General features: G+C 38.4%; 1 protein-coding gene across 3 annotated transcripts in view; it reads right to left on the reverse strand.

Moving 5' to 3' along the window:
* Positions 1 to 351: 351 nt before the first annotated feature.
* The window catches only part of LOC118587030 (cytochrome P450 2C26-like), a 54,820-nt gene continuing 37,848 nt past the window's right edge, over positions 352 to 17,323 (reverse strand). For all 3 annotated transcript variants that reach the window (XM_036192588.1, XM_036192607.1, XM_036192596.1), the window contains 3 exons: positions 9,255 to 9,442; positions 2,118 to 2,259; positions 352 to 533 (listed from right to left, as the gene is read on the reverse strand). In XM_036192588.1, the coding sequence (XP_036048481.1) occupies positions 352 to 533; positions 2,118 to 2,259; positions 9,255 to 9,442 (512 nt within the window). The remainder of the gene's footprint in view (positions 534 to 2,117; positions 2,260 to 9,254; positions 9,443 to 17,323) is intronic.

Consider the following 17,323-nt stretch of genomic DNA (forward strand, 5'->3'; position numbering starts at 1 on the left):
CAGGTATGTAAGTCACATGTATTTATTATTGAGAACATGCAGAAGAAAAATGACCAAGAATTATCTTACTATATTAGTTATTTCACAATGAAGTTCTATTTTAACTCAAGGCCAGATACACATTAGCACAAGGGATAATAACACTGTTCCAGAGAATAGAAAATAGCAGTGTAATTGTGCAATGACTCCAGAAATTGCAAAATGGTTGACAGGTGTTTCCTGGGTCTTGACAGAATGAGAATACATGAGAGGGAAGGAAGGACAGCTTGTCCCTGATCAGAAGGAGGTGGATGAAGGTCTGAAGCAGATTGCAGAAAACACCACAGCCTGGGTTAGGAATTCTGATCTTCTTTAGACAGGAATGAAGCAGATCTTGTAAGGGGGTGGCACAGAGGTTAATCCATTGGCCACTGGGGTAATGTTGATGTCCTTAGTGTGATGCAGCGATTTCAGATTAAAGGTCTGTAAAATGGTGGTCAGGAATAGAAACAGCTCCATGCGTGCAAGGCCTTCTCCTACACAAATCCGTTTTCCTAGGGGGAAGAAAGAAGGAGATTACTATTCTCATTTGTAAATGTAAGAATCATTGTCCTTGTACCTGACTCAGGAGACTATGAATGAAAGGTAAGTTATTGAATTGGTGGGTTGATGAATGGCTGCATGAAAGGACAACTATTTATGCAAATAAAAAACAGGGAACAAATTTGTTTGTCAATTAACCTACATTCTTAAGAAATACATTCTTCAAAAATACATTTTAGCTAGGCGTGGTTATTCACATCTGTAATCAGACTGCCTAGGAGACTGTGGAAGAGGGATTCTGTGTTCATTATCACAAATAACAAAGCCTAGGACTGAAACTGCATATCCAAAGGCAGCATACACAATGCAGGTGTGGACTCAATATCCGTTGTTCTCATCATGAATGAGAAGGAACAATGTTCACAATAATCTTTGCAAAATGTCCTTACACATCTACAATGTCTCCAACATCTTATGATGATCTTGAAGTTCCTAGATTTCTGAACTAATTAAAAATTCTGTGATGTAATGGTTTATGAACTTTTTTTAAAATGATGTGCAATTTCTTTCAATAATTCTCCACTACCAATGCCTTTTGAGACTGCTAGGAAGTCATTTATTAGAATGTTGCTCTATATTTGCCTTAATACATAAGAGCTGATAAATAAATATGTATATATATTTAAATATATATAAATATGTATATTTATATCCTGATTTATCTACAATAGCCCAGAGATCTGGAGGTCTTTCTCATTGCCCTAGTCCAACTGAAATATGACAAGTATTGTTCATTTATGTGTTTACCATATACACTTGAGGCTCTTTGGTAATTTTCAGTATTTTGGAGACCTGTAATTGCATACTTGAGCATGGAAGTGAGTGACAGAGCAAACAAAGACCTGAATGTAAATTATGATGTCTCCATTTTCATGGTGAGTGAAGTGTCAATGAAGTTTTCTTTCTTTGGTATTTCTGTGATGTAGCTAAAGGAAGATAAAACAAACTCTTTTCTGTAACTTTCTCAGTTTTGAACAATGGATGAACAATCAAAGCCTCAGTTTCATAGCCTGACAGGGAAGAAATCTCTTAATCATGATGGTGCATGGACAATGAGAGTCATATTCCTGATCATTACAAGTCTGCTGGCTCTTAGGTTGCCACTTGCTGTTTGAAGATTTCCTGCGTTCTGCCTGGTCCCAAAGCCCCTCATCCCCAAATAAACACGCAGAGGCTTATATTATTTCTAAACCATGGCCATAGCAGTTTTCTTGCTATCTAGCTCTAATATCTTAATTTAACCCATAATTCTTATCTATGTTTAGCCATGTGTCTTGGTACCTTTTCTCAGTTCTGCCTTGTCTTCTTGCTTCTTCTGTGTCTGGCTGGAGACTACTGACTCAGCTTTCCTTTTCCCAGAATTTTCCTTGTCTGCTTATACTACTTGCCTGGCTACTGGCCAATCAGCATTTTATTTCTCAACCAATCAGAGCAACACACATTCACAGCATACAGAAAGACATTCCACAGCAGCCACTGTGTAAGTCTCCACAGATTCTCATGTCACTGGAGCCATGGAAATGAGTTTTTATTACCTGCTGAGAAAGGCATGAAGTAGTCACTCTTTTTAAAGTTTCCATTCTTATCTAGAAAGTGTCCAGGGTCAAATACCTCTGGGTTGGGGAATTCCTTGCTGTCATGCAGGACTGATGACAGTGATGTTATTACTCTTGTTCCCTATAACAACACACAGAGAGCAATCAAGTCACAAAGAAATCATAGAGCTAAAACACATTAGGAAAATAACCTAGTTCACCTTCTGCTCCATAGTCAGGGGCAAGTACAAAGAACAGCAGGGCAATTTCAACACGCAGAGCAGGTGATCAAAGGGAAGAGGTTGAGGCAAGGCACAGTGGTGTGGCTAAAGTGTCATCCAGTGAGATTTCACATGAGTACTTGGACTAAACCTTCCTAGTGTCTTCTTCCTTTCTTTCAGATTAGACTCATGCTCCTCTGACCACTGGCTGCTCTAGCTATCACATCTTTCTACATACCCCTCACTTGAATCAGGATTCAGATGGAATAATTCATTGAGTTTTTGATAGAATATGAGACCACTAATTGAGTATAATAGGGAAGATTTTGAAAGACAAATACCATTCCTTTTTTTCTCATTTACAGAATCTGTCTATATATCTCTGTATTTATATAAGGGAGTAAATGCAGGGCTGTGTGCCAGAGTAGATGTGTGCAGTAATATATGTAATCTATCTAGCTATATGAATGCACAGAGACAAACACAGGAATCCATATATGTATATGTGTCAGAAAAGCAGGATTAGTACTCTCTGGGAGAAGGAAAGAAAGGAATGGAATGGGGAGGAGAGTGAAAAAATAAAATTAAATAAAATAAGATGAGGGTAAGATGATCTGGTGGCAGCTAAATCAATAAAACTTCTGAAGATACTTAGAAATCACTGGGAGCTGGTGCTGGCAAGTTCTGTTTAAGTAGTTCACAAACTAACCTCATATCCATTCAAAGTTTCTAGGAATGAGCTTTACAAAGCTTTTACAAGGATGACACACATATTATAATGTATCTTAACTAAATATGTTTAAAGTTTTAAAGCTAAAAGGAATATTATTGACATATATAAATTGTGTGAAAATTAAGAGTTAGTGTCAATAGATATTGAACCTATTATATTTATAACCAATTGTTTACACGTTGGCCATGACTGCTTCTCCACTACAGTGACAGAGTTTCTGAAGGGACAGCACAATCCCCTTGGCCTAGAAAGTCTTAAATCTACCAGAACAATTATGGCAAATATTACTGCTTCCTTCTTATCCTGTCAGTGGCTCCAGTCTGATCAAAGAAATCACTTATCCTCCTTGTCAGAAGGGAGAATCACCTATGAAGTTGTGCTTATTTCTCCACCACGTTATTTCATAAAGGAAAAAAATGGAATATTCTACTTGGCAAGATTCAAATGAGACAAGCCATACCATGATACAGCAGCAGAGGGATGAAAGGATATAAGTTTAGATGATGCAATACTTTCCTCAAACTAGGCTCTAATGCCAAGGAAGCTAGAGAAGATACGTGCTGTGGGATGTCTTTCTGTATTCTGTGAGTATGTGTGGCTCCCATCAGATACTAAATAAAGATGTTTTGGCCTAAGGCAAGGAAACTTACAGCCAGGGGTCAAATCCAAGCAGAGATACAAGGAGAGGAAAGGCAGAGTCAAGGAGAAGCCAGCCACCGCCAAAGGAACAACAAAATGCCAGCAATCTGGTAACACCACAGCCACATGGCAACATAGATTAAAAATGCGCTTATTTAAGATGAAAGAGTTAGCTAGTCAGAAGCTAAAGCCATAGGCCAATCAGTTTGTAATTATTATAAGCCTCTGAGGAATTATTTTATAAGTGGATGCTGGACCACTGATGGGAGAGATTTGTCCAGACTGTGGGACTGGGCAGGACCAGATAAACTTCTGGCTACAGATATATCACTCTTTACTTGTGCTCTATATACCATTTAGGTGGGTTTAAGGATATAAACAGAAACAAGTTTTGTATATTAGCCATAGACATCAACAATCTTATTTCAGGAGTGTCCTGTAGCCAGAGCAGACTGGCAACATAATCCATATACTAAGTCTGTTATCACACAGCAAAACCCACTGCCACTGGCAAAGCTAGTTCTTTCATCTCCACATGATGTTAGTAACAGGAACCTAACCAATATATTTTTTGTCCCAACCCTACCCCCCAAAATACAGGACTGCCCAGTAGAGAGCAATTTTATCCTTTCTGGATGAAGTCATTAATAGAAAGATTCTTCATTTTTCACCTGTAATATCTCATAACCAATGAACAGTTTTAGATGTTTGCAAAGTAAGTGGCCACGGAAATGAACTAAGTACAAACAGAACCACATCAGGGAACATTTTTAACTTAATTTTATGCCAACAGCTCTGTTTTAATATAAAAAAAAATCTAAAAATTTTAGGGAAGAAAACTTATGGGCAGAAATTTCTTTATATAGAATTATAACACAACTCTTAAAAGGTCTTATTAATAAAAAAAACCCCAGAGCTAGATATTGGGGTAAAACCTGAAGATCAGAGAAACAGAGCAAGCCACAGCCAACTTCACCTGGCCAACTCTTCAGCCCATCCTGTTTCCACCAATCTTCAGTCTAAAAGCCTCTGAGTCCTCACCCTGGAGAGTCTCAGTTGAACTGCTGCTTAGTTCCTGTCTGCTCTCAATTTATATACCCTTCTCCACTCAGCCATGTCACTTCCTTGGATTAAAGGCATATGTACTTATCAAGCAAAGGCATGAGATCTAAAGTGCTGGCATTAAAGGAGTGTGCCACCACTGCCTGGCTCTGTTTTCAGTCTGACCTTGAACTCAGAGATCCTGAAGGATCTCCGCTTCTCAAGTGATTAGACTAAAGGTGTGTGCCATCACTGTCTGGCCCTATGTCTAATCTAGCGGCTGTGTCTGTCTTCTGATCCCCAGATAAGTTTATTAGGGTACACAATATATTGGGGTACACAATATATCATCACATCTCCCCTTTTCTGTCTAACATAAGAAAAGAAGGTTATAACTAAAATAAGAAAAACTATATACAATAAGTACAATAAGTATATACAATATATACATTCAAGAACTACATTAACAATGTCCAGTCCATTAATATTTGACAAATTCAAACAAAAACTCCATTATTCACCCTATTTTGGTGAATCCAAAATGTTGTACCAAAATGTAGTACACTTTCTATCCTAACATGTATTACCAACACAAAATTATCTTTTGATGTCTTTCAAACTTACACACTTTACACTCTTTAGTGAGTTTCTCTTTTTAATTTATTAACAAGGAAAACTATAACTATCTAGTCTTCAGCTTCCTCAGAGACCCGAGAAGGTAATAATATTACCTAAATAAATAGGAAATACAAACAAGCGACTTCCAAAAAATGTGAGAAATGATAGGAACAGCTGGCTTCCTGGACAGTCACCCAAGATTACTCGGCAACATTGGGGCATTTCTTCGGCCTATAGGTCTAGCACATCTGACAGACCCATCGGTGTAGCAGGACTTTCTAAAGAGCCTTCCTACCTTGTCTTGGCAAGGATTGGCAGTCCTTTCTTTTATCTTCTGCTTGTCCAATTATATAACATAGAGTCATCACTCAGGGTAAGAGCACTTTCTTGCCCAATAGCTAACTTTTGCCACAATGAAAGCAATCTCCATGAGGAGTTTGTTCAATGCCCATTATCTTCTCTGAAGTAGATTGGTGCTGCCTGGAGCAGACATTTCTCATTGTCATAAAAAGAATGTATGTTATTAAAATATCTTAAGTGATATATTCTGTAGATCTCTGAAGTGTTTGAAGATGACCTATCTAAAAGATAATTCTGTTTGACCTTGAAAACATATCTAACATAGCTACAAGTTCAATTGTAATGACTAACTTTCTTTTCTTTATATCCTAAGTGGTTTGTGAAAATAACTTTCAAGGACTAGCAATTTGCATTACATTGTTAAATAAACTGTTTAGGTACAATACCTTGAACAAGATTAGACATTTTTTCTAACAAAAATGTACACTATTTTCTAACAAAATCAATATCATATTTTAATCAATATACATAATTTGCATACTATATACAAAAATCCAATTGAATGTCAAATATTTAAAACTAGTAGTTGCTTTCTAAAAGTAGATTCAATAATCTCTTTTTAATCTTATCATATCCATATTCTCTCCTTTTTTTGAAGTTGATTCAATAATATACCCTTTATTCTATAATTTTTAAATCTTTTTTGAGAGTAGATTCAATAATCTACCTTTTTTCTTATCATATCTTGGTTGGGGATTTAGCTTAGTGGTAGAGCACTTGCCTAGCAAGCACAAGGCCCTGGGTTCGGTCCTCAGCTCAAAAAAAAAAAAAAAAAAAGATCATATCTATAGCCTCTTTTTTCCTCTTCAGAGTAGTAGATTCAATAATATACCCTTTATACATCATTTCTATATCTTTTTTAGAGTAGACTCAATAATCTACCTCTTATCTATATCCTCTTTTTTTCCTTTTACTTTTCAAACAAATACCCAGAATGTAATTTTCTTTGTTCATCTTTTTCCTGACCACTAACAATTAACAACTTTTAACAGTGTTAACAATTAACATTAACAAATAACCAACCATTGTAAACAATGACAATTATCCGCAATCCATTGAATGACCAAAAACCACCCGCCCCCACCTCTTGTGAATGTGGGTGTTGCATTCTTAAAATTACTTCCCGCTCTCTAGGGTGAAGGCATCTTTGGGCAATCCTGAAAAAATGGTTTTGGGTTAGTTGCCAAGTCCTGGGAGAGTTAGCTGTATCATTTGTCCAGTCTCTGCATAATGGAAAGTGCAGGGCTTGTCTCAAGCCCTTGCTCATGTAGTCTGTGAGGGTGGTTCATCTCAGCTAGCCAATATGAAATTGTCTTGAGCAGTTTGTAGTCCAAAGCCAATCTTTGAGTGGTGTTTGTCAGCATAGTGGTATTATCATTATCCTGATGGAACTGTAATTGCAGGGATATCAGCAAACCATCTTGAAATTGTCCTGAGCAGTTTGTAGTCTAAAGCTGACCTTCGGGTGGTGTTTACTCTGTGGTTTGGAGCAATATCAATTGTATCTGTGTCAAAATCATGTCTCACAGTCAGTGCTTAGTTTGCAATACAACAGGTTCCATTCCTCTTCTCCAAGATATTCTTGATTTCCAGTCTCTGTGAGCAATAGCTGGCTTTCCTTGGGTACTAATAATCTCCATGTAAAGATGGGCGGTAGTGGGTAGCCATTCCAGCATTGGCCTGTAATTCCAACCCCCATTGAGACTTCAGTAACATTCACGCATACAAGGTAGGGCCAAGAGAGGACACTGAAGACCCAGGATCTAAAGGAGAAGGATCTCTTGGTTCCAGGACCCTGGACCCTGGAGGTAGACAGAGCAGAGTTCTCCAGAGAACATCACCGGACTGTGCCATACCTTTCCCAGACCCTGCTAACTATCCCTTCATTTGTAAGTTACCCCACAAAATAAACCTCTCTTTTAACTACGTGGAGTGGCCTTAATAATTTCACCAATATATGGCGCCCAACGTGGGTCGCGAACCCACAACCCTGAGATTAAGAGTCTCATGTTCTACTGACTTGATCTTTAGAAGTAAGTTCATTAATCTAGCCTTTCATCCTATTATATCTATACCAATGGGCAAGACTGCTTGCTGTTGACAGAGTGAGTTTGATCATTTCTTCCACTGTAACTGTGTATTTATTCAAGTTATCCAAAAAAGGATCCATGCTCATGGTTATCAGACATCAGTTATGGCTGAGTCCATGTGATATTGTCTTTGTTGTCTGTTGCTATAAATCCTAGGATGTTTTCCTGGTGTGACATAACAGTCTGATAAATCTCTGCCTTTGAGTAACATGGATGTTCTTCCCTAGAAGAGATTGTCTTCACAGCATTTTTTTCTACCTGCCAATTGCTTATTAAAACTTCTCCAAACCAACTTTTGACAACGCATTCATGTAGTACAATGGTCCTGGTAATTGTACTCTGAACAAGCAGAGGTAAACTTTTCATCCCCATTGGCAGCATTGCTGCTGCCACCAACACAATTAGAAGCAGTTGATGATGCAGAGCAGTAGCTGCAGCCTCCATAGTCCTGCTGCCACTGTTTGTGGCCTAGCCTGTCCCCTGCTGCAATTTCTCCCCAGCTAGCCTCCCAGGCTGGCCTTGAACTTGGCATCCTTCTGCCTCCACTTCCTTCACCAAATTCTACCTAAGTGTACCATCAAAACCAGCTGTGTGCAGCTCGGGCCTGAGCTAGGGACTACAAGGCCAGAGGCAAGCAGCTTTTTATTGAATTTGTGCTACAAAGCAAAGTGGGATAGAAAAAATACAATGTACATTTGTGTTTATAACATATACAGTCAGTGTTCAAAGGGTAAACAATACATTGAACCATGTAATAGGTGCAGAGAATAATCTTGAAAATTATGTACAGACTTTGGTGAATAAAAGTCATTTCAAAGTAAAATTCTCTGTTCTGGGTCATGCTCACACACAATTGGCTCAACAATAAAGTATCTCTTATACCATTAAAAGAATCAGGCCAAAAATTTTCATCGGATCTACACAACTGTCAGTTTATTCCAAAAACCATTAAACTTGATAGGGAAATATTATATTTACAATCCTTCATCCTAATCATCAATAAGTGATGCCCATTGCACCAGAGTCTGTTCATCATTATACTGCAATTCATCAAAATGAAGAGAAACTATGACCACAGGAATGTGAAAAGTCTATAGAAAAGTATTAGCCCACATAACAACTTCAAATTCCACATACATTTAAAGATGTCTCATTAGAAATAATAATATTCACATGTCTAGATGAAAATAAGAACAATGAAATGATTACATCAATTGTTTCCATTAAGCAGATGGAAAGAAGAGCAGAGAATTATAGAGAAATAGTAACAAAGATATTCACCCAGATGTATTTGTATCTGAAGTAGAGCAGCCCTCCAGATTGTGAAGCAGTATAAGCCACCAGCAGCACCAGGTGACACAAAGGACTAGAACTGCACTGTGATCTGGGAACATCAGGAGCACAGAGGTGCAGCAGAGAATATAGACAAGCTTACCTTGGGTATAAGGTAGTTCCTGAACTTAGTGTCACAGGTCATTGCATGGAGCAGGTTGGTGGGGACGAGGTCAATGAATCTCTGGACCTCATGAATCATGGCATCTGTGTAGGGCATGTGGTTCCTGTCCTGCATGCAGGGGCTGCGGTGTCTGCCAACCACATGATTAACCTCTTCCTGGACTTTAGCTGGTTGGTCACAGTGAGAAATTGGGAAATTGTTGAAAAGTGACATGTTTGGTGTAATGGTAGGTCATACACAGTATAATGTAAGTGTTCCAAAAGAATTATAAATGTGCATTTTTTTATTCAGGAATAAAAGTATACATATTTATAAAGAAATGCTGTATTGTGGATTCATATTATCCTATATAGATATTATAAATCAGCATATACTTATTATTTAGTAGACATAACAGCATATAAGATACAAGTAAATAAAAGTATCAAATAAAACAGGTATTATTAGTCAATATGCTTTAGTCTGTGGTAAAGAACATTAGATGTCAGATACTAAATCTGTATCCAAATACAATATTCTTTTACACTCACTTTCTTTTTTTTTTTCCATCTTGCTGAAGACCGAACCCAGGGCCTTGTACTTGCTAGGAGCTAAATTGCCAGCCCCTATACTCACTTTCTAATGCATGTGTATTTATGATAGTGTGACAGTACTTCAGGAAGAAGAGACTCTACCTCAAGATCCACCTGCACCACCCTTGGGCATATACCTAATAGCTGCTTCAGCCTATCACAGAAACACTTGCTCAATCATGTTCATTGCTTCTTTATTCATAATAGCCAGAAAATGGAAACAAAGTAGATGTCCATAAATAGAAAAACAGACTTTTTAAAATGTGGTACATTTATACAATGGAGTGTTCCTCATCCATTAAAAAATGAAATTCTCATGTAAATAGATAGGGCTAGAAAAAATCCACCCTGAATGATATAATCCAGACTCAGAAAGACAAATATGGTATGCACTCACTTATATGTAGATATCATCTTTTAAATAAATGATAACCAAGCTACACTCTGTAGAACCACAGAGAGTAGATGTAAAGTAAGGGACTATGGAGGACAGATAGATCTTGTTAGGAAAGGGAGATAGAATAGATAGTTATGGATATATTGGAGTGAGGCCTGAGTGGGGAGGGGAGACAAGGTGGAGGGGGGAATATAGGGAGAAATACCTAAAATTCAGGGTCATTTGAGGGATAGTATGGAATCTTAATACAGTACAAACTTCATAAAACATATATGAAGGTGATCTAAATGAAATATCCAAGAGCCCTAGCTGAAAATCCCTTGTTACTAAATGAAACTTACAGTACCAGGGTTAGGTTACATTTAATTGAGTTGTTGGTCAAAGGAGTTCCATAGAAATCTCAAAAGACCCAGTCTGGTGGCAAGACAATAAGTTGCTCTCCACAAACTGACAGCATAGATCCATTGTTGAAGCAACACCCATACAACACTGTGAACACGGACAAGTCAGGCTGATGCCTACATAGAACCGTCACCCCTATGTTCTAGTATCTTTAGTGCAGGAATATACTCTGCATACTGTCAAAAGAGCATCATAAACACCAAGACAACAATAAATCCTTTGATCAAAATGGTGCCTTGCCTACAGGATATGCTAGGGGAATGGTGGCATAAAACTTGAGGGAGTATCCAACCAAGAACTGATTTAACTTAAGGCTCAATCTATGTTATAAAACCCATCCTGAAACTGCTGGGGGGCCAATAATGGGAGACTAGAGAGCCCAGGAACCTATGTTAAAATCAAATACTCTGTTTTAGAACAAAACATTAACAACAGAACACAGAACAAAAACATAGCAATAAAATGACTCCTAACAACATTCTGCTATACTCTTAGATCACTGTCTTGCTCAGCCATCTTAAGGGAAGCTTCAACTTTCATCAGATACCAACAAATACACTGACCCTCAATCAGACATTGTACAGAGAATGAGAGCCCTTGGAATACTTAACACTAAATGGAATGTCTCCATCAAATCCCTCCCCTCAGGGATCAGGGAATCCCGTGGAATAGGAAGCAGAAAGAGTATGAGAACCAGAGGGGATGGAGGATATTAAAAAAAATTAAGATCTTATAAAATCAAAATAATCAAAGAACATATAAACTCACAGAGACTGAGGCAGCATGCACAGGGCCTGCACAGGTCTGCATCAGGTCCTTTGCATATATATTATGGTTTCCAGTTTAGTGTTTTTTTTGAGATTCTTTGATGTGCAAAGGAATAGGTCTCTGTTTCCTGTGCCTTCTCTTGTGTTCTTTTCCTTTGTTCATTTTTTCCAATTCTAGTGGTTTTTTATGTTGTGTCATATTGTATTTTTTACATTGTATTATATTATATATTATTTTTTAGAAGTCTTTTTGTTTTCTAATGAGAGGCAGAAAATGATAATCTGGAATGAGAGGAGGTAAAAGACAGAGTAAAGGGAGGGGGAAATTCTAGTCATAACATATTACATAAGCAAAAAATCGAGGTGAGTGCCTGGGGTTATAGTCAGAGAGGCAACCGCCCCTGGGTCCCACCCCTGGGCACTATCCTGGGAGGACCTGCTCAACTTGGCCCCAGTTTCCAGCCAATTGGAGGGCTCTGTGGGAAGGCTCCCCTTTTCAAAGACTGCAGGCACACCCTGCAGTCTCCACACCCTGCCCCCAAACCCATTTGCCTGAGACCCCAGCCACTTCCTGAGACTCAGAGACCAGCCCCCAGCTCCCAACCACACCAGAACTCCCATCTGGACCAGAGAAACCCTCAGGTGGACATTACAACCTTAACGCCTTGCCCCCACAACCATCTGCTGGAGACCCCAGCCACTTCCAGAGACTTAGAGAGCAGTGTCCAGCATTCCATCCTGGCTGGAACTCCCATCAGGACCAGAGAGCCCCCAGCTCCCATCCTCCCTGGAACTCCCATCTGGACCAGAGCTTCCATCCTGTCCCGGAACTCCCATCTGGACAAGAGGAGCTCCCATCTGGACATGATAAGGAGACCCCAGGGACTTCCTGAGACTCAGAGTCCAGCCCCCCAGCTCCTATCTGGCCTGTACTCTCAGCCAGCCCAGAAATTCCATCTGGACCATAGAGAGGCTCCCTAAATCTGTTAGCTCTGTCTGGACCAAGTACACTGTTAAGACCAAGAACGAATCCACAAGCAGATGGGCAGACACCAAGGCAGAAGTACATACAACAAAATAAAGAGCAATACAGCATCCCCAGAAACTAGCCCTTCTCCAACAGCTAGACCTGAACATCACAGAATGGAAGAAGAAGAAGAAAACAACCTTATAAGTAAAATCATGAAGAGGCTAGAGCCTTATATAGAAGAAATCAAAAATAACGTAGAGAAGAAAACAATAAGTCCCTGAAAGAAAATCATGAAAGAGCAACAAAACAGATGAGGGAAACAGTCCAAGACCTGAAGAGGGAAATAGAAAAAATGAAGAAGACACTAGCAGAAGGAATGCTGGAAATAGAAAATCTGAGTAAACAAACAGGAAATTCAGAGACAAGTATAAACAACAGAATGCAAGAGATGGAAGAGAGGATCTCTGGTGTTGAAGATACGGTAGAAGAAATAGATTCATCAGTCAAAGAAAACAGTAAAACCAACAAAGTCATGACCCAAAATGTCCAAGAAATTTGGGACACCATGAAAAGACCAAACCTATGAATAATAGGGACAGAGGAAGGAGAAGAATACCAACACAAAGTCACTGAAAATATATTTAACAAGATCATAGAAGAAAATTTTCCCACCTTAAAGAACGAAATGCCTATGAAGATACAAGAAGCCTGTAGAACACAAAACAGACTAGACCCCCCCAAAAAAGTCCCTGCGCCACATAATAATTAAACAACTAAATGTATAGAATAAAGAAAGAATATTAAGGGCAGCAAAGAAAAAAGGCCGAGTGACTTATTAAGGCAAATCCATCAGAATAACACCCGATTTCTCAATGGAGACTTTGAAAGCCAGAAGGCCTTGGACAGATATAATGCAGACACTAAGAGACCATGGATGCCAGCCTAGACTAATATACCCAGCAAAACTTTCAATCATCATAGATGAAATGAACAAGACCTTCCAAAACAAAACCAGATTTAAACAATACTTATCCACAAACCCAGCCCTACAGAAAGCACTAGAAAGAAAATTCCAACCCAAGGAAGGCAGATAAACCCATGAAAACACAAGCAATAGATAACACTACAGCAGTAAACCCCAAAGAAGAGAAGTACACACACACTACTACCAAAAAATAAAAATAATAACAGGAACCAACAATCACTGGTCATTAATATCCCTTAATATCAATGGACTTAATTCACCTATAAAAAGACACAGGCTAACAGAATGGATATGAAAACAGGACCCATCTTTCTGCTGCATACAAGAAACACACCTCAAATTCAAAGACAGACACTTCCTGAGAATAAAAGAGTGGAAAAGACTTTCCAATCAAATGGTCTTAAGAAGCAAGCTGGTGTAGCCATCTTAACATCCAGCAAAATAGACTTCAAACTAAAATCAATCAAAAGAGATGATGAAGGACATTACATACTCATCGCAGGAAAGATCCACCAAGATGAAGTTTCAATTCTGAACATTTATGCCCCAAACACAAGGGCACCCACATGTGTAAAAGAAACATTACTAAAGCTTAAATCACATATAAAACCCCACACATTAATAGTGGGAGACTTCAACACCCCACTTTCACCTCTGGACAGATCGGACAAATTGAAACTAAACAGAGATATAATGGTCTTAACTGATGTTATGGCTCAAATGGACTTAGTCTATATCTACAGAACATTCTACCCAAACAAAAAAGAATATACCTTCTTCTCAGCACCCCATGGAACCTTCTCTAAAATCGACCACGTACTTGGCCACAAAGCAAATCTCAACAGATACAAAACAATTGGAATAACCTCCTCTGTTCTATCGGACCACCATGGTTTAAAATTAGATTTCAACAACAACAAAAACTACAGAAATCCTACAATCTCATGGAAACTGAATATTGCTCCACTGAATCACCAATGGGTTAAGGAAGAAATAAAGAAATTAAAGACTTCCTAGAGATCAATGAAAATGAATACACCACAAACCCAAACTTATGGGACACTATGAAAGCAGTTCTAAGAGGGAAATTCATAGCACTAAATGCCCACATAAAGAGGCTGGAGAAATCTCACTCTAGTGACTTGACAGCACACCTGAAAGCCCTTGAATAGGAAGAAGCAAAGTCTCCCAGGAGGAACAGATCCCAGGAAACTATCAAATTGAGAGCTGAAATCAATAAAATAGAAATAAAGAGAACAATACAAAGGATTAATGAAACAAAGAGTTGGTTCTTTGAGAAGATCAACAAGATAGACAAGCCCCTATCCAAACTAACCAAAAGTCAGAGAGAGAGAGCATCCAAATTCACAAAATCAGAAATGAAAAGGGGGACATAACAACAGACAATTAGTTAATCCAGAGAATCATCAGGTCATACTTCAAAAACCTCTATTGCACAAAACTGGAAAATCTAAAAGAAATGGATAATTTTCTGGATAGGTACCACATACCTAAGTTAAATCAAGACCAGATAAACCATTTAAATAGTCCAATAACCCCCTAAGGAAATAGAATCAGTCTCCCAACCAAAAAAAAAAAAAAAAAAAAGCCAAAGACCAGATGATTTCAGTGCAGAATTCTACCAGATCTTAGAAGACTTAATACCAATACTCTTTAAATTGTTCCACACAATAGAAGCAGAAGGAATATTACCAAACCTCTTCTATGAGGCTACAATTACCCTGATTCCTAAACCAAACAAAGATGCAACAAAGAAAGAGAACTGTAGACAGAGCTCCCACATGAACATTGATGCAAAAATACTCAATAAAATACTGGCGAACAGACTCCAAGAACACATCAAAAAATTATCCACCATGATCAAGTAGGCTTCATCCCAGGGATGCAAGAGTGGTTCAATATACAAAAGTCCATCAATGTAATACACCACATAAACAAACTCAAAGGAAAAAAAAACACATGATCATCTCACTAGATGTAGAAAAGGCATTTGAGAAAATCCAACACCCCTTCATGATAAAGGTCTTGGAGTGATCAGGAATACAGGGAACATACTTAAACATAATAAAGGCAATATACAGCAAGCCAACAGCCAACATTAAATTAAATGGAGAGAAACTCAAAGCAATACCACTAAAATCAGGAACAAGGCAAGGCTGTGCCCTCTCCCCATACTTATTCAATATAGTACTTGAAGTTCTAGCCAGAGCTATAAGACAACATAAGGAGATTAAGGGGATACAAATTGGAAAGGAAGAAGTCAAGCTCTGCCTATTTGCAGATGACATGTTAGTATACATGAGTGATCCCAAAAATTCAACCAAGGAACTGATACAGCTAATAAAAACCTTCAGCAAAATAGCAGGATACAAGATCAACTCAAAAACATCAGTAGCCCTCCTATGTACAATAGACAAACAGGCTGAGAATGAAATCAGAGACACATCACCTTTTACAATAGCCACAAGTGATATAAAATAGCTTGGGGTTACTCTAACTAAGCATGTGAAGGACCTATATGACAAGAACTTTAGGTCCCTGAAAAAAGAAATTGAAAAAGATGTCAGAAAATGGAAAGACCTCCCATGGTCATGGATATGCAGGATTAACATAGTAAAAATGGTGATCTTACCAAAAACAATCTACAGATACAACACAATCCCCATCAAATTACCAACACAATTCTTCACAGAAATGGAAAGAATAATTCTCAACTTCATATGGAAAAACAAAAACCCAGGACAGCCAAAAGAATCCTGTACAATATAGCAACCTCTGGAGGCATCACAATCCCCAACCTTAAGCTCTACTATTGAGCTACTGTAATAAAAACAGCTTGGTACTGGCATAAAAACCAACATGTCATCCAATCAAATTGAATTGAAGACCCTGACATTAACCTGCACACCTATGAACATAAAAATTTTGACAAAGAAGCCAAAACTGTACAATGGAAAAAAGAAAGCATCTTCAACAAATGGTGCTGGCATAACTGGATGTCAACATGTAGAATGCTGCAAATAGATCCATATCTGTCACTGTGCACAAAACTTAAGTCCAAGTGGGTCAAAGACCTCAACTTAAATCCAGTTACTCTGAACCTGATAGAAGAGAAAGTAGGAAGTATTCTTGAACACATTGGCACCAGAGATCACTTTCTAAATATAACACCAGTAGCACAGACACTGAGAGAAACAATCAATCAATGTGACCTGTTGAAACTGAGAAGCTTTTATAGAGCAAAGGACATGATTAACAAGACAAAGCTACAGCCTATATAATGGGAATTGGTCTTCACGAACCCCACATCTGACAGAGGCCTGATATCCAGAATACATAAAGAACTCAAGAAATTAGACATCAAAATTCCCAACATTCCAATTAAGAAATGCACTATAGAACTAAACAGAGAATTCTCTACAGAGAAAGTTCAAATGGCTGGAAAGCATTTATGGAATTGCTCAACATTCCTAATTATCAGGGAAATGCAAATCAAAACGACTCTGAGATACCACCTTACACCTGTCAGAGTTGCTAAGATCAAAAACACAGAAGACATCTTATGCTGGAGAGGATGTAGAGCAAGGGGAACTCTCCTCCACTGCTGGTGGGAATGCAAGCTTGTACAGCCACTTTGGAAATCAATATGGTGCTTACTTAGAAAATTGGGAATCCATCTCCCCCAAGACCCAGCTGTAGCACTCTTGGGCATCTACCCAAGGAATGCTCAATCATACCACAAGGGCATTTGCTCAGCTATATTCATATCAGCGTTGTTTATAATAGCCAGAATCTGGACACAACCTAGATGCCCTTCAACTCAAGAATGGATAAAGAAAATATGGTACATATACACAATGGAGTACTACTCAGCAGAGAAAAACCATGACATCATGAGTTCTGTAGGTAAATGGATGGATCTAGAAAAAAATCA

Source organism: Onychomys torridus, chromosome 1, assembly GCF_903995425.1.
Source record: "Onychomys torridus chromosome 1, mOncTor1.1, whole genome shotgun sequence".
In the NCBI taxonomy this organism is placed as follows: domain Eukaryota; kingdom Metazoa; phylum Chordata; class Mammalia; order Rodentia; family Cricetidae; genus Onychomys; species Onychomys torridus.